The sequence below is a fragment of the Lynx rufus genome, unplaced genomic scaffold (genome assembly GCF_022079265.1).
Source record: "Lynx rufus isolate CCGP_SWC_20201006 ecotype Redwood Valley unplaced genomic scaffold, mLynRuf1.p SCAF_2, whole genome shotgun sequence".
Lineage (NCBI taxonomy): Eukaryota > Metazoa > Chordata > Mammalia > Carnivora > Felidae > Lynx > Lynx rufus.
In genome coordinates, this window is record NW_025814834.1 from 88882452 (window position 1) to 88908954 (window position 26503).

Consider the following 26503-nt stretch of genomic DNA (forward strand, 5'->3'; position numbering starts at 1 on the left):
TTACTCCTTGATCCATGGGCTGGAGAATGGATGTTGTGTTAGCAAGCATGAAACATTAATCTCATTGTACATCTCCACAGAGCTTTTGGGTGACCACCAGGTACGTTGTCAAATGAGCAGTAATGTTTTGAAAGGAATTTTTTTTTTCTGAGTAGGTCTCAACCGTGGCTTAAACTATTCAGTAAACCATATAGTAAGCACATGTGTTGTTACTCAGGCTTTGTTGTTCCATTTGTAGAACACAGACAACATAGATTTAGCGTAATTTTCAAGGGCCCATGGATTTTTGGAATGTAAATGAGCAGACTTGAACTTCAAGGCATCAGCTACATTAGCCCCTAACAAGACAGTCACCTTATCTTTTGAAGGTTTGAAGCCAGTCATTGACTTCTCCTTTCTAGCCACAAAAATCATACATGACATCTTCTTCCAAAAAGGACTGTTTTGTCTACATAAAATATCTGTTAGTTAGTGTAGCCACCTTCATTATTAATTAATGATCTTAGCCAGATCTTCTGGATAACTTGCTGCAGCTTCTACTTCAACACTTGCTTCACCTTTTACTTTAATATTTTGGAGATGTCTTTTTTCCTCAAACCTCATGAACCAACCTTGGCTGGCTTTAGATTTTGCTTCTGCAGCGTCCTCACCTCTCTCAGCCTTTGGGCTTTTCTCTGGTTTAGGCTTGGACTTAATGGAATGTTGGAGCTGGTTTGATCTTCTCTCCAGTCCACTAAAACCTTCTCCGTATCAGCATTAAGGCTGTTTTTCTTTTTTATCATTTATGTGTACACTGGAATAGCACTTTTACTTTCCTTCAGGAACTTTTCCTTTGCAATGCATCAGGGGCGCCTGGGTGGCTCAGTTGGTTAAGCATCTGACTTCGGCTCAGGTCATGATCTCATGGTCTGTGAGTTTGAGCCTCGCGTCGGGCTCTGGTGCTGATGGCTCGGAGACTGGAACCTGCTTCGGATTCTGTGTCTCCCTCTCTCTCTGCCCCTAACCCACTTGCATTCTGTCTCTGTCTCTCTCAAAAATAAATAAACATTAAAACTGGTCAACCAAACAGCAAACTGGCTGATCACTTCTGCAAAATGGTTATTCAACAAAGGAACTTTAAACCACAGGATTGCATAGGTAGTTCATTCTTCCTCATGGCAAATCTGGAGCTGTCTTTCTGGGAAGGATGCTGCATCTTAAGAGTACAGCTTAAGAATGAGGCCACAACTCACTTAAAACTCATACTTCCTGAAAAACGGGCAAGCACCAGGATGTCCATGCTTCATGGAATTTTTCCAAGTTCTATTATCATGGGGTCTCTTAAAATTAACAAGCTTTTGAAAATGGTCAGAAAATATGCAGAATATGTTTGAGGTCAAAAGAAATAGAAATATCACAATGATACAATCTCTTGTACTGACATTCAAAAACAATAAGAAGTATAGTTTAGGGTGTGGGGAAAAAAGTAAGGTTGGGGCTTACTTTGACACTATATTTGGAGGGCAGTGCAAGCAGGGGAGGGGCAGAGATAGAGGGAGACAGAATCCCAAGCAGAATCCCTGATGTGGGGCTCCAATTCATGAACCTTGAGATCATGACCTTAGCAGAAATAAAGAGTTGGATGCTTAACCGACTGAGCCACCCAGGTGCCCTATCACGAAGTATTTTTGAGTAAAACCAAAAAGAACAATATTTTGAATATTTAAAAAAATCCAACAATTTATATGTATAGAAAAACCAACAGAAACATTTTTAAAAGTAGTTGCAGTTATTGTCTATGAGTGGTGAACTTCAGAATATTTGATTTTTGTCCCGTTATTATCTTCCATTTTGTTTTGTTTTACTTAAATATAACTTGTGTAATTATAATATCACCAAAATTTGAATGATAGAAAATAATAACAGTCTAATACAGAGTCAGGTAATATGATTTAATACATGTTTTGTTAAATTATATTGTTTGTCAGTAATTTCTTAATTTGGGGGAAAAATGTAAAATCATTGGCATAATGTGAGAACATGTATGCATTTATATCTCTTCCTGAAAACATTATGAGGCTTGATTTATATTCCTTTTGGCCCCCATGGCTACCTTTTCTAATTTCCTATTAACATTAAAATGTTACATTAGACCTTTCCTTTTGATAGAGTGATAATTACTTTCACAAGGATTCATTTAAATTCTCATGACATGTGTCTTCTGGAGAGAAGTACTTAATTATCTCTGTTACTTATAGTTATGTTTAGGAAACCCATTGAACTTTCATTCATATTTCACAATTATCCAAATAACATAAGCCCGCCTAGCTGGGACCTCTGTCCTCTACCACATTAACTAATAAAGATGCTCTTCTCATTTGATAGTTTGGGGTTTAGACATATATCTACAAAAGGGTAACCATTCTATGAAAACCACTATCTCACCATATTTTAATTTCCCCCCTAGAGGACTTTCATACATTTTAAGTATTTGTTTGATGATGGAGATAAAATACAAGGAGCTGGAAAGTTCATTTATTCCATGCTTTTGATTGTGGAGAATACTAAAGAAGGAAATTCTTGACAATATCCAACCTTTTGTGTTCTTAATATTCAGTCTTTTCATCTGTGGTACACCTTCATGATTGTCTCTATCTCCACAAATGCCTTCTTTTTTATTTTTTATTCACAAAGCTGTAAATAAATTATAAACAAAGATTCATTCTTTCTAGGGACAGTTGCTGCCTTTATAGATCTGAGACTCAAACACACCGAATTTTAGGTATCAGCCAGAACTTGGGTAAGGTTTGAGAATAAGGAAGCACTGAGGCCTATTTTGGAAGTGCAAATTTGGTGCAAAGTCACAACATTTAAAAAGAGGGTTAATACCAATGGTTTATATGACTTCCAGGTAGATTTTTAGTGCAACATCTGTAGTGCCTGCACATGTATGTGTGGAATGTTTGGGGCTGTTGCAATGACTGAAGGCACTGCTGGCATTTAATCTCTAGAAGTCAGTGATGCTAAATATACTCACAGTGCAAAAATTGTTGCTCTCAAAATGCCAGTAATCTCCAAACTGAGAAAAAAACTCCTTTAGTGGTAATGACAGCAGCTTTGTGTCAGTCAGATGAGTATTTGTGTTCTGCTTCCTAGTTGGGTAATATTAAGAAAGTCTTTCAACTTTCTAAACAGTCTCGTATCTGATTCGTTGAACATAAATAACAAGTTTTTGTGAGTATTAAATAAAATAGATAGATTGTTTATTTTAGTATGTGGAAGATAGTGTACATTCAATGACTATTGCCATTTATAGTATTATTATCTTCCCCACAAGAAAGTCTTTTAAAAAATGTATCAACTTAAAATAACAAAAAGTCAAGGGTGCCTGGCTCAGTCATTTAAGCATCCAACTTTGGTTCAGGTCATGATCTCATAGTCTGTGGGTTTGAGCCCTGCGTCGGGCTCTGTGCTGACAGCTCAGAGCCTGAAGCCTGCTTTCAGATTCTGTGTTTCCCTCTCTCTCTGCTCCTCCACTGCTCGTGCTTTGCCTCTCTCTGTCTCTCAAAAATGAATAAACATTAAAATTATTTTAAAAAAATAGCAAAAAGTAAGAAGGCTTACTGAATGAAGAACATATTAAAATATTGACTGCACTCAAGTCAAACAATGTGAATATTCAACCTATTTTCCAGGCTATCTTTGACACATAAACTAAACTTCAGCCATAGGAATCACTTGGTGTTCCAGTAATATACCGTGTGTTCCCTGTATGATCTTCCTTTTGTTTGGAATGTTATTCTCCCACCTAGTGAGCTTGGCAATCTCACTTTTTTATATTAAAATGACTTTAACATACCTTTTTTGGGGGGAACTTCCCTGATACCTGTATCAGTTTCTTCTGGTTGGTAGTGAAATTATGCAACATGCCATGGCCAAGTAATAATGATATTTGTTGCATAACATGACAAAATGTGTACAGATCCATGGGATGGAGTGCAAAGGCACCTCAGGGTAGTCCAACACTATCTTCTAAAACCTAGTGATGAATGTCTTTCTGCTATTGTCATCCTCACTGTGTTAGCCTTTGTCCTCAGGCTTATTTATCCTCATGCTCTGATTATGGCTGTGGCTGCTTCAGATTTCAAATGCTGACAACCTAAAGCAATGCAGAAAGCTCTTCCTCTCCTCCTCTCAAGTCTTTTTTTTTTTTCTTTTTAATAGAAAGAAAATTGTTTCCTGGGAAAGTCTTAGCAGACTCTCAACCTTGGTTGTCACTGATGAACTCTAGGACACGTGTCCATGCCCTCGCCACAAGGGAGACAGGGAAAGTAAGCAAATGGTTTTCCCTGCCTCTACAGTGGGATATGGGGTTTTTCAAAAGTGGTAAAAGTAGCTGTTGTGTAGGTCACAAAAAAGGTTTCCTGCCTGCCTTCTCTGCATCTCTGCTGCAGCTGTCTACAACACAACTCTCAGCTGTCCACAGCACAAGTTCCTCCGTTTGCAATGCTTTTCCAATACCCTCCACACCTATATTAACACTTATTTCACATTACTGTAAATATTTCTACATTTGCCTCCCTCTCAGCAACTTATGGGTAGAAATCCTGTTGTCTTCATCATTATATTCCTATTTTGGTTCACCATAAATGAGTACTAATTAAATGAGTAAGTTTAAAGTCTTTTAAAATAGGAAACAAGAAATTATCGTTGAGAAATATATTTTAAAATCAAAGTTGGAACTTGAGATAAGTGAAATTTTAGTCTTTGAAGAGCCCTTAATGGTTAAAACACAGCATAACAGATAGGAGATATTGCATCATCCCCGAAAGAGCCAAAGCCTAACCATCTGCTTCATATCTCACTAAGCCTAGAGATGAGAAAAAAGATGTGAATTTTGGTACCCCCTGGGAGATTGGAAGAGGATCACACAGGATTTAGAGAATAGAACTTGCAAGGAAATGTCAATAATTTAGGCTTTTTCTTTTACATTTACGAAGGAGACCTGTCAAAATTTTCCCTTTCCTTAACAATGTAGTATATGAAATAACTCTGCAGATTCATTTCACAGGGCTTTTGAGAAAGGGCAGGTAAAAAGGAAATAGAACATTTCTACTGAAATTTCAGAAAAGAACACTGAACTGCAAAGCTTTAGTCCAATGATAATAAAAAGTGGAGTCGACCATGTTGAATGTATCAGTTTTATTCCACTGAAAAATACAACCTTTGTCTCTTGCTAAATAAAAGACAGTGTTTTTACTTTGGTACTTTTTTGTTTTTTTCTTGATAAAAAAAGCAGTTCTACACTGAGTGTGTTACAATTTTCCATATCACTTCCTGAGGAAAAACAGAACAAAACAAAACAACAACAACAACAACAACAACAGGGAGGCTAAGAATATTTAAATGATCAAGGGAACAACAAAACAAAACAAAAAAACAAAACAAAACCAACTTTCTGAAAATTAAATGTCAAATTGGATTTGAAATGTTTACAGAGATACTTTTCATTTGCTCATTATGATAGAAATGATAAATGAGCAAAGCTTCTTCTGAAGATAATGTACTTCTTTAAATTTCCAACTTTGTCCTGGTTTTACATAAGGTGTTTTGTAAATACAAATTGCCATTTGCAGCACCAAATCCACTTGGCGTTTAATAAGGCATAGGGTGATTGCAAATTTGGTAGCCAGCAGAAAACATAAAAATATACAATTCAGTTACAATTTTCTCATAATACAAATATATCACATTTTGGCATTTTCTCATCTCATGAGAATAAAAACATGCATGCGCGCGCACACACACACACACACACACACACACTCTTCCTAATTCATATATTTCCCAGAGATGGCATTTACTTGAGCATTTATACTGTATTTTTCATAAAGTCTTGTCATGTGTTTCTAGTTATTATTGTTGGCCTTAGTCCTGTCATTTGACATCAAGGAGGAGAGGCATTTTACTTAAGCAGGTAGCGTTGAAATGAACAGAACGCAACTTAGGAGAAAATGGCCTTAAAGTAATGGTAAAGTACCTGACAGCTTGGCTAATCAGACTTGAAAAAAAGTGATGTTTGGGCTGTGAGATGTAATGGTTCTAGTATTAGTTTCCTATTGCTATTGTAACAAATTATTGCAAACTCAGTGGGTTAAAGCAACACAGTTTTTCTTATCTTGCAGTCATGGCGGTCAGAAGCCTAAATCCTGTCCTTAGGACTGAGTCTTTATGCAGTCTCTGGATGGAAATCTGTTTCCTTGCCTTTTTCAGCTTCTAGAGGCTGTCCCACATTGCTTGGTGTGGGACATCAGATCGTTCCAACTTGTGTTTCTGTTTTCGCATCTTCTCTCCTCTCTGACTTCCCTTTTATAAAAACTCTAAAGATTGCATTGGGCTCACATGGATAATCGAGGCTAGTCTCCCTACCTCATGATCCTTAGCTTAATCACATCTGCCCAGTCCTGTTTACTATGTAAGGTGACATTCTCAGGTGTGGGAGTTAGGATATGAACATTTTTGGGGTGCCATTATTCAGCCTGCCAAAGGACTCTTATTCAAACATTTGGTTTGTCTGTCTTAATCAGTCTTCGCTTCAGGGATAACAGAGTTCTAGGTGGAGTTGTATGCTCATTTTAAAATACCATAATATATGTACATACTGTATGAGTGTATGTGCACATATGTCTGTACTTAGAGTAATTAAGTGTCTAAATTTTCAATAATGACTCAGCAGGACAATGGGAATTATTAACTAAAATTCATGTTATTATTGAAAGGTGGGTACTCTTGTAAAAAGTTCAGGAAAGAAAAAAGAAGTAAAAACCAATGAATTACTGAAGTGGCGGTTAGTAAAAGTTTATTGTGCCTACACCAAAAAGATAGTTTGCAAACTGAGAGTTGTATTCCATGTGGAATGAGGCTTAGAGCTATATTGTTATAAAGCAGCTTATATAGTATGGAGGCAAGGACTATTCTTCACAGTGATTGTTTACAATATTATGATTTTCTTAAATGTAAGGTAATTGGTTAGCAGTTACTTCATATCCATTTTGGGGAACAATTTAAGTTTTGCTTAAATTTTCAGAGGCATAAGCAAGAAGTGACCCAGGTCAAATTAGTCTCCTTTGTCTTGCCTCGCAAATAAGCTAAATTAAGCTTTGCTTGTATGACTAAAGTAGTTTGTTCAGGGAATTTTCAAGTCTGGTCTCTTGTTTGATTTTAGCACTCTTCATTACTAACTGTCCCTCTAATTTAAGCTTGGGCAGATTGTTAAGATGGATTTAAGAAAGACAAATAATACTATGAATTATATAGTCTTATAGTGTATAATATGGTTTATTTTTAATCAACCAGGCTTTTTGTGGAGGAAAACTAAGTACTTGGTAAAATTAAACTGCCAGGTTTGACCATTTTTGACCGACCTTTCTTCACACAAACCTTCTTAATATAATCCAAATATATTTTCCTATTTCTATTAAACATAGACTTAAAATGATGAGTTACATTTTATCTTACACTTACAAAGATGGTATTTTTAAAAGAATTATCTTAAAAAATACCACTATCATAATATATTTGGCTAAGTTAGCATTGCATAACCAGGTATTGTAAAAGTGTAATTTTCAGTATAGTCTTTAAGAGACTCTGGAGGATAACACTGAATCTCTCTCAAGTTTGATTTTTAGTTTTCATGGATGCTTTAATTTCATATGGTATAAACTTTAGTATTCAGGTTATTTTATTTTAACGAGGGGATAACTTCGTTTTAATTTTGGTGATTAACTAAATAAAGCTATTTATCATTTTGATAATAAAATATAAAACACAGTATTGCTTTGTTTTTTATCCCCCACCCTTTATCAAAAAAAAAAAAAAGAAACAAAGAAAGAAAGACAGACAGACAGAAAGAAAGAAAGAAAGAAAGAAAGAATAATTGTTTTCAGAAAATGTGAGATTTTTCCATTAAAGTCACCTTGTTGGGGCAAATATAAAGTCTTAAGACAGAACCTTCAGCCCCCCAGGAGCTCATTACCAGTAGCTACAATACATACGGTAAAATACAATAGGAGCTTTTTGGATGGAGTGTTATAGAACTGGTGATGGAGGAAGAAAAAAGTTTCGTGGGGAAGTTTTGATTAAAGGAGGTAAAATGTCATTGACTTTAGAGGAGAGACTAGAATTTCATTGTACGGGAAAGGGCATTCCAAGCAAAGCAATAAAACAGTAAAGACACATAAAAGTATATATTTAGGGAAAGTGAATAGAAGAGCATAGAGAACTAAAAGTGTTTGTTGGACCAAGAACGGATAGTAGAAGAAAGCATTGAAGAAGAAATACTTTTGCCATATTATGAAAAAACAATTCGTATGGAATTCTAAAGGATTTTTCTTCATCTATATATGCACATTTTTCTGGAGAAGGGGTAAATATAAAGGCAAAAGATTTAGGGTACTTCCTAATAACTCGATAACTAACACCACTCTTTTAATTTTACATGAGCTTAATCAAAATTTGAAGTTGAGTTAGTAATACTAGTAATATCTGTAATACAGTAAGAATTTCTGTAGATCTCTACAAGAATTCTATTCTGGTAATGGAATCATTACTTCTTATGTGGGAAGAAAGGAAATGTAGCTATATTTCTCTTTTAGCAATTATAGATGGTATATTATTAACCATTATATGACTGTCAGTGATGATATATAGATATACTAGATTTAGTAGATATACTAAATAAATATTTATGATGTTAACTAACTTCTGAAAATCTAAGTCACAGACCTTCCCTAATGCTTAGCTAGTGCAGGAGGTTGTAGCAATTCTTTAACTTAGCTAGGATCAATATTGCATTCCTCAGGAATTTAGCTGTTGAATGGGTGCTACCCTTCCTTTTACCTTTAATATGCAGTTACCAGAGTTCATCATTTATACTTCCTTTAAAATGTTTTTAATGTTTATTCATTTTTGAGACAGAGACAGAGCATAAGCAGGGGAGGGGCAGAGAGAGGGAGACACAGAATCCAAAACAGGCTTCAGGCTCTGAGCTGTCAGCACAGAGCCCAAAGCAGGCCTGGAACCCATGAGCTGTGAGATCATGACCTGAGCCGAAGTCAGACATTTAACCGACTGAGCCACCCAGGCGCCCCTATCCTTCCTTTAAATGTCCCCATAATGTCCTATTGTGCATTTAGTAGGCAATTATCTTTTTTTTTTTTTGTAAACTAACATTCTCATTAGTATTTAAATAGCAAGTCGACATCTAAGGGAAATGGCATCACATTATTATAAATTAATCACGGTGAAAAACTCAAGGAGCTGGAGTCTACATAATTTTTTCAATAGATGCCTATTGGGGGATATTAGTTTTAGTATTTGACTGTGATACTTCCTGTCTTTCTAAAAGATAAAAAATAGTTCATTGTGACATTAAAATGAGGAAATACAAATTAGATAAGTCTGTGGCAACTCATGTATCTAAAATCTTTTGTTTAAGACCATCTACATGCAACTTCCAAAAATGTTACTCTTAATTTTTATTAAAATGAGCAATTATATGCTTTCATATAAATGTAGCAAGATTATCATACTAATCTAGGGTGAATCCAAACTTAGTAAAAGTCTATAGGCTATGGTTGTCCTAATCTTTTCATGTCTTTTTATTGCAAGAGACTATTATTATAAAGAGATAGACATGGTCCTAGCTTTGATCTTCTTCCTTAGGGATGTAAGTGAAACTGCCTACACATTCTCATAAGCTTCTTGTTTTAATTACAGTGTATAACAGTACCTTTCATACAATATGAAGATATTTAAAATAAGATTAGTTTGAATATCTCAGAAGTGTGGCATGAAGCATTAAATAGGATAAGTGGAAAATACATATATACACAGAACATATTTAGCTTCTGATTCAAGGAACTCAATCCGGTGGATATCTTTTAAAATAATCACCTTGAAGTAGTGAACATTCATTCATTTGGATCATATAATCAGTGCTTTTAAAAACCAACCTTGAAATGGAATATCTGGTTGAAAAATAAATAGGTGAGTTGTAGAAAGCTATTCTTAACTGCTACTTCTTAGAGAGATAATATAAACCTGTCCTCAAAATTGCAACAGTACAAGTTGTCTTTCAAGGTTGGATCTTGCTTAGAAGCTGATAACACAGGCTCATTAGGTAAATCCCCGTAAGTCTGTCTTACTCCTAATATGTATCTATTTTGAATTAGGATGGATTTGGGTACATATCTATACATGTGAATATGTATTGAGGGTGGTTTGCATATTTTCCCAAGGGATTTTCTTCTGAGATTTTCCCCAAGGGATTATTCTGTATCTGTGTTCAATGTAGGTGAACGTTTGGACATTAATACAACACAAAATGAACAAAACATGATAATTGTCAACTGCACACTTTTCAGCCTTAGCTGGATCCTCATCGCTGTTAGAAAGAAATCCTTTCACAAATTCCTAGTTGAGTCCTGCTCCAACTCCCTCAGCAGTTATCCTAAATCTTTACCACTTTTTCCAGTTCCATCCTTTGCAAATTGTAAAAAAATAATATTGCTTTTCAGTTCTTTGAGAAAACACAACCAGCAAGAAAGCAGCTTCCTACCAGGTAATTACTTATGTATTTCATGTCTATTTCATTTCTCTCTCCTTTCTTCCTCTGGGCAGGTGCTCCTACTAGTGTTTAGGTTCTTATTCCAGGCACATGAGTTCTCCTTGGGAAACTGTTCCACTTCCACATCCTTGGGCTCCAGTCTCTCTTCCTTCAGTGGCATCTTTTCCTCAGCCTACACATTTGCTCCATCTTTTCAGAACTCATCGTATTGAGTGTTGTCACAGACCCCGTTCCTCATTACAATTCTTGAAATTTCACATGGTTTTAGTGAAACTCCTTTTCCTTTGCCTTCCTCCTTTTGTATCTCTGGATAAACTTTCTGTCCCCTCTGTCCCCTTGCCTGACCTACTCCTATTTCTTTGCCTCTACCCGTTTCCCCCCACCTCACTTAAATTTCATCTACATCTATTCCTACAGTTTTTTTGCTGTTTCCTTTACAGCTCCAGTTCTGTTCCATGTTTCCAGTTTTGATTATTCTCCTAAATTTCAGACTTAAAATGCATCTCTGCCTGATGCATATTTATTCTTGAATCTCCCACAAGCATCTCATACTCATTATATTCAAAAGCTGTTGAGAAGTTCTACATTTAGGGTCAAAGATCTGAACTTAAGATTCTGACATTTAATGAGATGGCGAGCAGGATATTTGACTTCAGTTTCCTCATCAAACACTGTCTTGAAACTCTATTTCACCGATATATTTATCCACCAACCATCCCTTCTCATATACATTATTGCAATAACATCCTAATTGATCCCCTTGTTTCCACCTTCACTTCACTGAAGTTTTTTCTCAACACAGTAGTCAGAATTATACTTTAAAACAGTAAGTTATATCATCTCTTTATTCAGAACCTTCCAACGGTTTGTCGTCTTGACTTTTAATAAAAATCAAGCTTTCCTGTGTCCTCCTCAACCCTGTATATACTGATTCCTTGTCCCAACTCTTTCTACTCTCTCTTTTTCTCCAGCTATTCTGACTTCCTCAGTATTCCTTAAATTTTACTGGACACCCTCCTGCCTCAGGTCCATAGTATATGACTCTTACTACATTACCTTTTATTCAAATGGATGTCACCCTCCCCTTCATTTCAAATGTCATTGTCTGCGATGTATTCTCTGACCACCTTATTTAAAATTGTACATCCATATCCCCAGCCTCCAATTCTTAGTCCCCTTCTCTGTTTTATTTTTCTCCATAAAGTTTTATCTTCTTATATATTATACACATAACTCATTTATTTTGTTTTTGTTTCTATCCTGCCACTATTAATATAAGCTTCATGATGCCAAGGATTTCTACTTAAAAAAAAAAGTTATCTTCAGTGCCTAGAGCATAGTAGAAACTCATTAGTGATTGTTGACTAAGTAAATGAATGAAAAAATTAAGATTGGGGGAGGGGAGAATGGAAGTGCTTTTGAGGTAAAAAAAAACACTATAAAATACTTATTATTCCCTCTGTTACACCTATTATTATTATCCCACTGCCTGCATGAACAGGGTCATGTGTAAATTACTTTTTTTGTTCATATCCATATGTTTTATTTTGGTTTTGAGATGCCATCCAGTTAATTTTTGAGGCTATTCACTTGGAGATATATTTGAGCCTTTCAACCATTTGGTCACCAGTTATTAATTCTTACATCACTTGGAACAGAGTCTCCATTTTAGTTCCCAATACTTTAGTCCAATCATCTGGAGCTTTTCTCTAGACAATTGCAAGAGTGTCCTGACAGATGACTTTGTCGCATATATTATCATAAATAGCCTTTCTTAAGTACTTTTGTATGACTTCAAATTATCTACAAAACATTTCCTATGATAATCAAAGTCCTTCATTACTGACTCTGACCTATGTTTTGAGATACTATTTCCAACACCCTAAATAGTTCTTTATGGCTCTTTTTTGTTTCTTTATACTTTCAATAAGTACTTATTGATTATTTACTGAGTCAGGAATTATACAATGGCATTTAGCAAGGCACCATCTCTTTTCCCTTATTCTCATAGCAATTTGTTATAGTTTGGGAGGAAAGAAAGTGGGAAACAGTCTAGCATCTCAAGATCATAAATCAAATGCAGAGTAGCTATAGGTACAAAGAACATCCATTCTGATTTTTCTGGAAGAAATTTGGTTTATACCTGTTTCCCAGTATAATTCTTAATAAGCCTTCCTTAATCTTCAGAACTCTCCCAGTTTGATGACAAATTATGTGGTCTCTTTTTCTATAAGCAAAAACAATGTGAATTTTATCCCATGCTCTTTTCCTATATAAAAGTTATGTGGTAGTCTAAAGCAAAACATATATTCTCCTCCTCTAGCTTTGGAACGTACTTATACATAAGGTGGGGAAAAAAAAAAAAACAACAACAGTTTTATAACCTGAATATCATTCCAATTTTAGCAATTGTTTTTGTTTCAAATGGATTTTAATAATTAGTGCCTTACAATCAAAAAGAATGAAACCTTCCCATTTGCAACCACATGGATGGAACTAGAGGGTATTAGGCTAAGCAAAATTAGTCAGAGAAAGACAAATATCATATATATGACTTCACTCATAGGTGGAGTTTAAGATACAAAACAGATGAACATAAGGGAAGGGAAGGAAAAGTAGTATAAAAACAGAGAGGGGAACAAAACATGTGAGGCTCTTAAATACAGAAAACAAACTGAGGGTTGCTGGAGGGGTTGGGGGTGAGGGGATGGGCTAAATGGGTAAGGGGCATTAAGGAAGCCACTTGTTGCTAACCATGCTAACTAACTTGGATGTAAATAAATAAATAAATACATAAATATTTTTTTTTTTGTTTTTAAAGAAAAAGTGATTAGTGCCTTGGACATATTTTTACTCTACTCCTTGTCTGGAATATCTTATATTTACTCTCTATCTAAGTCCTACCCATTTTTATTTAAAGTACATCTTCAAACGGTTCTTTGCTTTTGTCTCCATCTCTATGTGTGGTCTCTTTTAGCAGTCATTTTCTATATCATTTATTTGGCAACTTTTTGTATACACTAAGTACTTTTTTCCTCCGGGAACTGTTGGCACAAGTAGTCTGCTGGATCCTCAAAGCCAAAGATCGTGACTTCTACATTTTTGTAGCAACAGTTCGAGCTAAATACAGAGTATCCTCAATTAAGTTAATCTTAAAAAACAAGTTATGATAACAGTGGTAATAAGTGTGATATTGACGGTAGATTTGTTGAAAAATATAATATGGTAAGATAAAACAATAGGGACTTTCAGGAAATATCTATAGTATGAGAACAGGAAAAATTTAATTATGTACCACATCCATTGGTTAAAGATGTGTGTATGTTTGTGTGTGTTTGTAATGTATATTTATTGAAAATTATGTGGGGGTTGGGAGGGAGAGAAAGGAAAGATATACCATATTTTATCCAACCATTGTGTGGAAAATGCACCATCATTTTGTATATTACTAGGGGAAAAAATGTCAGTGAAGTTATGGTCTAATGCTTTCATATCATTTAGAATTTTTATTTGATAACATATTGAAAGACCTACTTATTGATAGATTTTTAAAATTTTGAATCATTCCTGTATATACATAAACAAAAGTATAAGTGATATCAAATAGTTAAGATGTTCCTAACACTCTTTCACATTCAGAGATTATCGATTGTAAGAAACATTCCTATTTCAGACATTTAAAATATGTAAAAAAGTAAATATTGTATTGAGTGGATTCACAGTGTGTAAGTAAGTATATTGCAAAAAAAAAAAAACAAAACAGAAACAAAAACAAAGCAAGACATATAATAAATTTACTAGGACTTGAAGAAAGACTACAGATCCTAAATATTCTGAAGCCACGGAAGGAAAATAATGTAATTTTTGGATACAACCAATTGTAGAAACCCAAATTAGAGCAAAGCTTTACAGAAGTTTGCGGTCCGGTAGCAGAAGCTATCATATGGGAAGTTGTAGCAAAAAAGGAAAGAGAAGAAAAAGAAAAAAAAAAAGAAAAGAAAAGAAATATTATGATATTGGGTATTCAACTGACATGAATCCCCAGTATCAGGATGGATGATTAGGAACTGAATTCTCAAAGATGGAGTTTAAGTACAGTATTTAATTTTTATTACTGATTTTTCTTTCTCTTAGAGCAGAGGAGGAAACTAAAATTTCTGTACTCAAGACTTCTGGTTTGGATCAATATCTTCTATAAAACCCACTGACTGTGATAGCCATATGTCTTGTCCAATATGACCAAACCTCTAGTCATAAACACAAACAGAATTCTTAACTATTTTCAGAACAGAATGTGTGAGACCACAACATAGTCACTTCTATCAAAAATGTGTGCTTGAGACAAGTGGCCAAAATTAAGACAAATACTTGGTTTAGTTTTGCTCCTGAAGAGAAAATGTGGATCACACTCATGTACCTTTTATGTATTGCTTTCCACATTTCATCTTTGTACTGCTCTCGTGTTCACGTTCAGATCATTCATATTTTATTTCGAAACATTTTCATTTTCAGATCAGCAGTTGTGTGATCCTGGTGAATTTCTTTGCCACGATCATGTGACTTGTGTCTCCCAGAGCTGGCTGTGTGATGGGGACCCTGACTGCCCTGATGATTCAGACGAATCTTTAGATACCTGTGAGTAGAAAGGTTCTCATGCCATTCAGCTTTACCTTACATGTGAAACTAAATGTCAGTTGTTTTCACGGATGACTGCTGTTCTAGTTTATTCTTTTTTCCCCCCAAATAGCCTAAGAAACTTGAAACCTCTTCTTTGTGTTTTCTTTAAAATGACTATGTGAATGAGAGCATAAAATGCAGTTTCGTACTGTGCATTAATTTTTGAAGGGAAGAAAATGCAAGGTTAATTATTTCAATGTGATTGTGTTATTACTAGAAAAAATATAACTTGAGAGGAAAAAACATTTAAAACATAGCACTAAAAGGGAATAAGACCCTCTCCCATAATATATTTCACTCATTTTGAGACAGAAGAACTAGAGAAAGAATGGTAAAGTAACCAAGTTGAGCTTCCATATTATCTCTGTTAATATTTTGGGGCACTACACAAATTATTGAACATGCTTTCTTTTGAAACAGAAAGACTGAAATGATTTTTATTCATCCCTACAGTGAGTATCTTTACCTTTATAATATTAGATTCAGAAGCTCTTCATACACATGGATCTCAGTTGTAATAGTACCACTGTATCTAACTTGGGAGTCCACTGAGGGCTTTGCATGCATGAAAAATGCCCCTACAGCAAAATTGTAAATAATAGGACCACAGCTAAATCTGCTATACTTTTTTTTTAATACTGACTATCATATAGTATATGAATACTCCTCTAATTTTGCTATTGATATTTCTAGCACTTCTAGTTTGTGCACCCCCTGTCCCCTGACAACCAGGTGTGCCAGCTTATCAGTATTCTCAAAGCAACTACGTAATGCTGTTGGGTTGAAGTGAGAAAAAAAAATCCATCATCCTTAGTGCTTGATATTGTAAGAGATAACAATTATTGGTTCCATTTTCCATTTTTATTTACTTGTTTACAAGTCTTGCAGGCAGTGCCAATATAAGTTTTGATGACAATATTGCCATTAGAAAGCAGAGGCAATGCTTATTCATTTTCTTTATGTTTGCTAGTGTTTTTAAAGTTTCTCAGCATATGGGTTCTTGAATATTTGCATTAATTGTTCTTTGAACAGATCACTGCTTCTATAGGAAGAGGTTGTAGTTGTTTACTACTACATTTGTAATTTTCACCAGTTTAATTCAGAAAACCTTTACTAGACACTCTATAGCATAGAAAAGTTTCAAGGCATGATAAAACAAACAAAAAAAGTAGGTTAATGGGAAAAAACTCTAATGGATAAATAAATGTAGTAAAGCCATACAAAAGAATATTATTTGGCAATAAAAAAGTAATGGCATACTTATACATGCCACATGGATAAACCTTTAACACATTATGCTTAAGAAGAGAAGCGAGTCACAAAAGGCCAGGTATTTTATGATTTCATTCACATGGAAGATCTCAAATAGGCAAATTCATAGAAACAGAAAGTAGTTTCTCAAGTCCAGGTGGCGTTGAAGGCAATGAAGAATGATTGCTAATGAGTATGGGATCTCTTCCAAAGGTGAAACTATTCTCAAGTTAGATCACAGTCATGGTTGCACAACACTGTTAATATATTTAAAATCATTGACTTGCACATATTAAAATGGGTGAATTGTATGGTATGTGAATTATGTTATAATGAAGTTGTTATAATAAAATGAAAAAGAAGAAAAAAATCTCAATATTATGCTTATAGGCACAGATAGCATAGTAATGAGAAAAGACAACCATAATAAATAAATGCATTGGCCATGAAATATATAAGTAGTGGGACCCTCCCCTATATAAGTACCATCTAGGAGTAGTCTCCTTCCTAGCTGCAAGGGATGGTTGCCATGGCACAATCAAAATAAAAAAGTTAGAGTTTTGAGTTTTGGTACTGGAATCTTTTGTTTCTGCCTTGTTTATTCTGCAAAATTGCTGATGGGAAAAATGACAGAGATGCGAGATAGCTCTTTGAAATGTGTATGCAGGAAGGCCAAGTTGAGGGGAAATTTCCATGGAACTGTGTACCAGGCACAATGCAAAAGCAACTGAGAAGAAATGGAAGGAGAACCTATAAGGGAAGAGTTTTCTTTATGCTGGTGAAGAATAGAGAATAATGATGTTCTTTTTGTGCTAAAGAGGGAATTCGATAGGAGATTCATACTGGAGAAGCTTTGTGGTATAGAGAAGTAGCAAGGATCTGTGTGGTCACAACTAAAGTCCAGAGAGTAAAGAGACCTTGCAGTGAATGTCAAAGTGGATGGATGGCAAATATTCTTCTCCCCCTCCCATGCCCAGTCCACACTTCTAGGAACATGGCTGATACCCATTAAGGCCATACCAATGGACTCGACCTGAGTTTGCCAGCCAGCATCCACTGCGAATGATTGGGCATTTGCTGTGAATAGTTTGTGTATCTACCACAGTGTTGTTAAATATTTGAATGCCCACCCTGCCCATAAAGTAGACAGCACCTGGGGCTTAGGAAAAGGTAGGTCCTTCATTCACAGAGATTAGGGGCTTGAGGCCTGAGGCTGTAAGTTAGAAATTACATATGGTTAATTAGAAATAGAGATAGACTGTCTGCTTTCTTACAATATTTTTAACATGCAATTTCATACCTGCTCAAGATATTCTTGGCAGTATAGTTATTTTCTTCTCCAATAAAATTTGATGAATTCTGTTTAAAAATGTTTCTTCACTTTGGCCATTCTTACTCTATCTTTTAACATCAAAATTGCTGAATATCCTTAAAGGAGATGCTAAAACTATTATTGTAGTTACATAACAAAAACAGAGAAATGGCTATTTTTCTACCTGGGCACTCGATCTGGAAAACATTTTTGGATCTACATTAAATTAGCCTAGTCCAGATAAATGGATTCAGTCAGTACCCATTGAAATATGGACAAGCAAGGGAAAAAGCTTTATGAAAAATATGAGACTTTTTCAAATTTAAATTTCTCAATCCAGATGTTCACAATTACATTTTCCCTAATCATAGTGCTTTGTAATGTGTTGTTTTATGGCATTCATATGCAGTCATCACTAATCTACATAAAATAATTGCATAATTTTATAATTATATGGATGCATCCATTCAATGTGAAAGATAAATACCAGAAATCGAAAACCTTGAAGACTGATTTTTAGGAAGGGTAATTTTGTGCTCACTGTATGGACAAAAGTGTGTTACCATCTTTGATTTGAAGACAAAGTGTGTTGTATCTACAAAATATTAGATGAAAACAGCTGATGCTATACACTTATTTTTCCTAAATCCACTTAGCCTTTAAAATGATAAGAAGAGAAATATAGCACCAAATTTATAATGATAGTGGGAAATCTCTGCAAGGACACGATTCTATAGGGATAAAAAATGAGTATTTTCGGGGGGGAAAAAAAGACAGGAATTACTTGTGAAATGCCAATGATTGAAATGCTTTGAACATAAATGCACATACAGAAAAACAAGAAATTTTGAACTTGCATGAAATTTATATATTTGGGGATCTGAGAGGTTAACATGCATATATATTCCTCTTCTGTGTGTGTTTAGGCCCAGGTTCTAGGGACATTCTCTAGTATCCATGAGGTGAGAGTCAAGACTTCAGTGAAAAAAAAGCAAAGAACTCCCCCATAAACTTTTGTGTGAGGTTGATTTACCACTAAGCTGATTGCATGTTGAGATGAGTTTTCTTAAATATGAAATTGGAGAAATTTAATAATTTATACCCTTACGTTGAATGTCAGAAATGATTCTTTAGCCTTTGATTAAAAATGAAACTCCTTATTTCTCTACATTATTTGAAGTAATTTTTCAAGTGTCTAAATGGCTAATCATCTTTAGGTCCTATGAGGCAATGAGAATAGAAAATCAGGAAAATCACCATCTTTCAACTCAGTGCTTTCAATCCAGTTAGTCTGGCGTCATGTGTTAGGAGGATTTAAGTGAATGGTGGTAATGTTCATTTGTGGAATGAAAGCTTAGCACCACCTGTGGCAGGGAAGTCTTCTTGAAAGGCACTTTTATTCTGAGGTATTCAAAATTTAATTCCTTCTAGGATTTTCTGTTGAGTGCTTAATGATACTTCCTTCCAACAATTAGCTTCAGCTGATGTATGATGTTTTCTGCCAATCTGATGTTAATGTACTTAAAACTTGATCCTTCCTTTTTAAGTCAGGAAGGTATTAGTTCTGCTGCTTCTTTTCCTTCCCTATTGCCCTACACTGTCGTTCTTCAGAAAATCATTTACTGTGTCCTTCAATTACATATCATGCTTTGGATGTAATGACTCACTGTCCAACAAAGGAGAATAAAAATGGCCATGGGGTACCTTGGTGACTCAGTTCGTTAAGCAACCAACTTCGGCTTAGGTCATGATCTCACAATTCATAGATCAAGCCCCATGTGGGCCTGGTTGCTGTCAGCAAAAGCCCACTTCAGATCCTCTGTCCCCTGTCTCTGTCCCTCCCTGGCTTGTGCTCTCTCAAAAATAAACATTAAAAAAAAAAGTCCTTAGAGGACGGTAAGATTTGCAACCTTGACAGTTGTGATAATTGGTACATTGACTCTATCTTGATGCAAACTTTTTCTGTAAAGGACTAGATGGTAAATATTTTAGGTTTTGTGTCCCATGTGATTAAAACTGCATGTTCTTCTCTGTTTTTCGTTTGTTTCTTTGCAAAACACTTTATTTAAAATGGCAAACAAAACCAAAAAACTTTCTCATCTCACAGTTTATACAACACAGGACTCGGGTGGGATTTGGCCAGCGGGCTGTAGTTTGCCACCCCCTGTTGCAGTGTCAGAACTGAACCATATCCACTTTCCACTGTGGTAGTGGTTCTGTGCCAGGTACTGCTGCCACAGGGGACAGGATACCCCCTCCCCATAGAAGTATGTGGCACAGAGCTCAGTGTGTACCCACTACCATATGGAGCCAGACTCGGGCAATATAGTGCCATCTACAAATGATGGGTTCTTTCTTCTACTTTTGCATAATCACCTTATTGGTTAAGATTGCATTTACAATGAAACAGAAACAATAACTTAACCAGATAGGGGTTTGTTGTTCCCATATAAAAAAGTTGCAAAAGTGGACCACTTAGGATTGATATGATAGCTCCACTTTCTGCTCTGCCATCCTTAGCATGGAGATGTCAGTCTTACAGGCAACCCATGACTGCTTGAACTCTGCCAGTAGATAATTTCATTTCAGGCAGTCAGAAGGGAAAAGGGAAAGGGAAAAGGCAAGTGCTAGTTGAGTCTCTCTGTTTAACAAAAAACAAACTCAGTGGATTTTTGCTTAGATGTCCTTGGCCAGAAGTGAACATATGAGGTATGGGGCAACGAGTATTTTCAATGGGGCCCATTGCTCTCCAAAATAGAATTAGTGGCTCTGCTATTAAAGGAAAAGGGGAGCACAGCTATTGGGTAGGCGGAGGCACCAGGCAGCATGTGCCACTGTGTCCTTTCACCCCCTTCCTTCTCTCCGTCCACTGCACGGGAAGGGGAAGAGGAAGGCACAGTGCATGATCAGGACTTCTGAATCCCAGCTGCTTGGCTGTAAAGCCAGTTCCTCTCTGAATATCTTTGCTCTCTGGCAGCTGACTTAACCTTTCTAGGCTTTTATCACCTCATCTGAACAATGGACATGATAGTACCTGCCCCACAGTAAAGTGCTTAAAATAATGTTTGTTGCATAGTAAGACTCTTCACTGCACACGTCACCCTGCTTTTCAGATGCTCAGAGCTCTGAGTGAGCAAGCGCCTTATCCTGCGGGGCTTTTGATAGAACATCTTTACTGCCCCCTCTCTCGCTTTTACAGAAAATCAGTTTTATTCTTTAAGGGTGTGACTAGGAATAGGATTAATTTACCACATGCACTCATTCACGTTAAGTTGTTAACAGTTTTTAATAATTAGGTATATTACACACAAACATTAGGACAGATTTTGTATCAAGATTATTTTGGGACAGGTGGCTTTTTCTAGGAACTCTTCCAAAAACATCACGTTAACTAATTGACTAAAGTTAAAATACATGGCTAAAAAACACATTAGTGAATAATCATATTTAATCAATGCTACAGTCCTGAAAGGTAGAGGTTATCTCATTTTAAGAAAGGAAGAAATTGAATTTATGGTCCTCTGTACTCCTATACATTGGCAGTTATTGGTGAATGCAGAATTTATATTTCTTTGAAGTTACCTTATTTTTTTGAAATACTGAGGTAAAGAAGGATCCAACTCATAGCAGGGCTCCTAAAACCACCTAATTTAAATATATGATGTCATTTGAAAAACACAGAAAGCTCCCAACAGGGTTATATCATGCTGACTTTGGGAGTGATCAGTTCTAATTGAATAATGTAGTAAAAATAACAAGTCTTCTGGGTAGTAGGAATAGAAGCATTTATGAAAAATGAAAATAACTGTGAGTTATTAGGGTCAGATGGGCCTCTGCGTGAGTTGACCATTTCTTCTATTGCGTTTCTAGTGTATGCGATTTTTAACCTTTATTTAGATAGGATGATATTAATGAACTTCTTATATTTATACAATGGCCTTTCCCCTAGGATATAAGGTGGGAATCCTTTTATGGTTTCCTTCTAAATTTTCTTTCTTTGACAGAGGTCAGAGAAATAAAATGAAATTCAAGTGGGAGGTTATTAGCAAACAGATCCTGCCCTTTAAAAATATATAGTAGAATAGGGCACTGAAACTAGACTATAGGAACAATAAAATGAATGGAAGTGTGGTGCTTGTTTCTAAGTAATAGTGATTTAGAGGTCACTTTGCAATGAGCTAATATATGGGAGCCACACAGCTAAGCTTTTCGTTAGGTAGAGAAGCTGAAATGATCTTACAGATTAAATGGAAAGCATATGAGACCCATGAGGACAGTTTATGTCTCTTCCAATTCTTTTTGTTTTGCTCTTCATTTTATTCTTATAGTCTTCTCTTTAGCATTGGAGAGGCCAAAAACATTGACCCTTCTTTAATAATAAAAAGACTGCCACTTAAGAGTTGATATGGAGGGGTGACAGAAAGGTGGGGAAAAAGTGTAATTTTGAGTTGAAAGAGCCTGTCTAATGTTGGTTCTTTTTCCTAGCACAGTGGGGATGGGTGGAGGGTGACGTTTCTCTTCATTCTGCCCCACAATGTACTAATGGATCTCTGAAAGTCAGCCTCTGCAATTTTAAGAAAGCTTGATTGGAGGCATAGGTGATAAAACTGAGTGCACTATAGTTCACACAGGCAGAGCAAGAACAGCATTGAAAAAAAGCCTCACTTTTTGACTCAAGGAGTTACTGCTTGTTGGTTTTCTGATCCTAGATCACAGGTCAAAGGATAAAAAGCGACTCATGTCCCTCAGCCTAGACTGGAAACTATAGGGAATGCAAACTTTGAAATGTTGTAAAATAAAGAGGGTAAAACAAAATAGATGAATTCCACAGACAACTCTGATAAAATCTCCTTGGCTTAAGGGATGATGTACTGTAAACAAATGCTCTTTCAGAGCTCTATAGGGACAAAGCTGAAGGCTGAACAAGGAGTCTTCTTAGAAACTATTCAATCCATCATTTATCCACAACTAATCTAGCATTTGGGGTTGAGGATGAAGGCTTTCTACCTTTCATGGGTGAGCAAATTTCTTCCCGGAGGACGTTTTATTCTTTATAGTCAGTGTATAAAATTTACATTTGACTTTCACTCAGAAGTGCTTCTAAAATGACATATTTTGTTAAATGAAGCACTAAAGGATGCTGTGTTCTAAGAACTTATTTTAATGGCAGTGCCATTCTTTTTCTCTCCCTTTCCCCACATCTTCCATCATCCTTTCCTGAAAGCGAGATATGAACCCCAACTATAATATGCCTAGGGAATTTTCAGCAGGACAAAGAGTATCATCATTTGGCTAATTGCTATATAGGCCCTGTTCAGATTCAGGCAGTATAATTAACTTTGTGTTGAATTTTTTTTTAATTAAAATCTTTGTAACATTAGCTTTCCTGATTTAGGGGATGAGATAAATTGCTCACAAAAGAGTTAAGTTCTTGAGAAGATGGATAGACTAAAGAGGGTTTAGGTGAGAACATACCAGTTTAGTGAATGTGGCTTATAACATCTACTCAGGTTGCATGCAGGGTTTGTTGTTTGTTTGTTTCTTTGTTTATTGGGTGGAGGGGGGAAGATGCCTTGGAAGGGAAGAGTTTGCTGGAATTATTCACTGGTTAACATTGAAGAATCAGATACAACAGGGAAAATCCTTCAAATGGCACAGATCTTTCTTGATACTCAATAGCAATAAAGAAAACAAATACTCCCCAATACTCGTGGCTGACTTGCCAAGAGTGAAGTAAGTCCTAATGTAAAATATTTGTCTTCAGGGTACCTGAGTGATTCAGTTGGTTGAGCATCTGACTCTTGATTTTGGGTCAGGTTATGATCTCACAGTTCTTGAGTTCAAGCCCCACATCGGGTTCTGTGTTGACAGTATGGAGCCTGCTTGGGATTCTCTCCCTCCCTCTCAAAATAAATAAATAAACTTAAAAAAAATACTTGTCTTAGGATTCAGCATACAGTCATGAGACTAATAATTTCATCTTTAATAAATAGAAATTATAAAAATAACTTGTATAATGTTTTGATAATTTGTTAAGAATATGTACATTGGAATCAGTTAATACCTTTTGATCATTACAGCTCTGTTTTTTTGTTTTGTTTTGTTTTTAGAAAGATAAGGCAGATATTGTTACCATTAAAAAAAAAAAAAGAGAAATCAGAGGCTAGGCACAGATGGATTGCCTGGTCAAGAGTCTCATAGCTAGACTATTCCCTAGCTTCTATTCTATTTCCTAGCTTCCTGTTATAGCATCAACTCTGCATTGAATTGTGGCCCCTCCAAACTCGTGTTGAAGCCCAAAACTCATGTTGTACTCATCTGTTGAAGCCCAGTAGCTCAGAATGTGCCTGCATTTGGAGATAGGACCTTAAAAGAGGTAATTAACTTAAAATGAGGCTATGAGAGTTGGTCTGAATTTCATGGTGGCCTCATAAGTAGAAGAAATTTAGACATACTAATGGACACTCAGGGCAAGCATACACAGATAGAAGACCATGTGACGAAGCAGAAAGATGGTAACCATCTGCAACCCAAAGAATAGGCTCCCAGGAAACAATTCTCACAACATCTGACCTTACTTCCAGCTTCCAGAACTTTGAATCAATACATTTCTGTTGTTTAAGACACCTAGTCTATGGCATTTTGTTAGGGAAGCTCTAGCAGGCTGATACAGCAACCTACTATATACATCTATTAAATTTTATCTATTTTTATACCAGCCTAAGAATAAATTAGCAATTAAAAAATGCCTCCTTGGGACACCTTGGTAGCTCAGTCAGTTAAGCCTCCAATTCATGATTTCAACTCAGGTCATGATCTCATGATTCATGGATTCAAGTCCCACATCAGGATCTGCACTGACTGTGTGAAGCCTACTTGAGATTCTCTCTCTCTCTCTCTCTCTCTCTCTCTCTCCCCCTCTTTCTGCCCCTCCCATGCTCTTTTTCTCTCTCTCAAAATAAATATACTAAAAATACATAAACAAACAAAAAAACAAATAAATAAATATAAATTTTTTATGTGAAATGAAATCAGTCAGTTTCTGATGGAATAAAGGGCCCATTCCTACAGTAGTGTTTATAATACTATAGCCTAATTTAACTGTAAATGCTATTCTTAAGCAAATGAAAAAATATGTATACATATAAAATATTTATTTTCAGAGAGAGATTGTGCACACACATGTCGGGGAGGGGCAAGAGAGAAAGGGAGAGAGAATCATAAGCAGGCTGCATGCTGTAAGAGTGGAGCCCAACATGAGGCCCAGTTGAGATCATGACCTGAGCTGAAATCAAGAATTGGACACTTAAAATAACTGAGCCACCCAGGAGCCCCTGAAAAAATATTTTTGATAAAAATCAGTATATAATTAAAATTTTTAAATGTTTTTATTTATTTTTGAGATAGACAGACACAGAGCATGAGCAGGGGAGGGGCAGAGAGAGGGGGAGACACAGAATCCGAAGAGGGCTCCAGGCTCTGAGCTGTCAGCACAGAGCCCAACGCAGGGCTCTAACTCACAGAGTGTGAGATCATGACCTGAGCTGAAGTCGGACTCTCAACCGACTGAGCCACCCAGGTGCCCCAAAAGTCAGTATGTAATTATTACAGATTTATTTTTTTCAAATGTTTATGAATTATGAGTTGCTCCAAAATTTGACAGTAAAAAGAGATGCTTCTTTCTCCACATGGACCTTTGGGGAATTTTGTTATATTTTACTTCCAAATTTGCACATATTAGACAATTCAAGTTTTTAAATAAATGGCATACTATGTATTTTCATTTAAATAGTGAGGACAATTTTGGCACCAGACCAGAATTCTCGTAATATATAGGTTCGTTTTCTTTAAGAAAACTAAAACCATCCAATCAGTCAGCAGCTATTTACTGAGGAACTACTGTGTTCAAGGTATTTACTAGGGGTGGCCATTTATGCATGTCCTACCATGTGCTGAGGCTTTAGCCTATGCTAATATAGTTCTCTACTCTGGTTATATGCTACTATATCTATACTAAGGAAGATGATGTTTGGATAAATGTGATAATGATGATTACTGACACAAAAGGGATAATCAGTATGAGCCAGACTCTGTGCCATGAGCCTTGTATGGACTCTTTTTTGATTCTGACAACAACCCTGAACAGGACATCAGGTACAGTTGTTCACATCGAACAGGGCACCTGGGTAGCATAAATATCACAGTCAGCATGGCTGTACATATATTCCCACAAAAGGAAATGAATTATCTCAAAAAGGGGGGGGGGACATTTTCTAATTTGTGTGATGACACTATATGAGCTAATAGTGGCCCTGCCTGTGATACTAACTATGGTCTTCTTTTATAGATAAAGAAAATAAATCATGAGGGAAGTTATTTGTCAGAGGTCTTAAAGCAATTAAGTGATAGAACTACAATTGAACACTGTACCATGCTATACAGACTTCTAGATAGGAAAATGAAGCTGAGAGAAGTTAAATAGATGCCTCTAGGATTCCCTCTTAGTGGAGGCAAAATTTCATGCAGGCTCATCTTGCATTATATTCAAGTCAGCATGCTTTCTGTCCCACAACACAACCTCCTGTACATACTCCATTATACCCCACAGTCTTCCTATATATACTCCAATTGTTTCGCTCTTCAATTTACACATAACA

At 35.9% G+C, this 26503-nt stretch overlaps 1 protein-coding gene across 1 annotated transcript in view; it reads left to right on the plus strand.

Moving 5' to 3' along the window:
- LRP1B (LDL receptor related protein 1B) overlaps positions 1–26503 on the plus strand; it is a 1918909-nt gene that overhangs the window by 340997 nt on the left and 1551409 nt on the right. The window contains exon 2 of the mRNA XM_047084146.1: positions 15119–15241. Within this exon, the coding sequence (XP_046940102.1) occupies positions 15119–15241 (123 nt within the window). The remainder of the gene's footprint in view (positions 1–15118; positions 15242–26503) is intronic.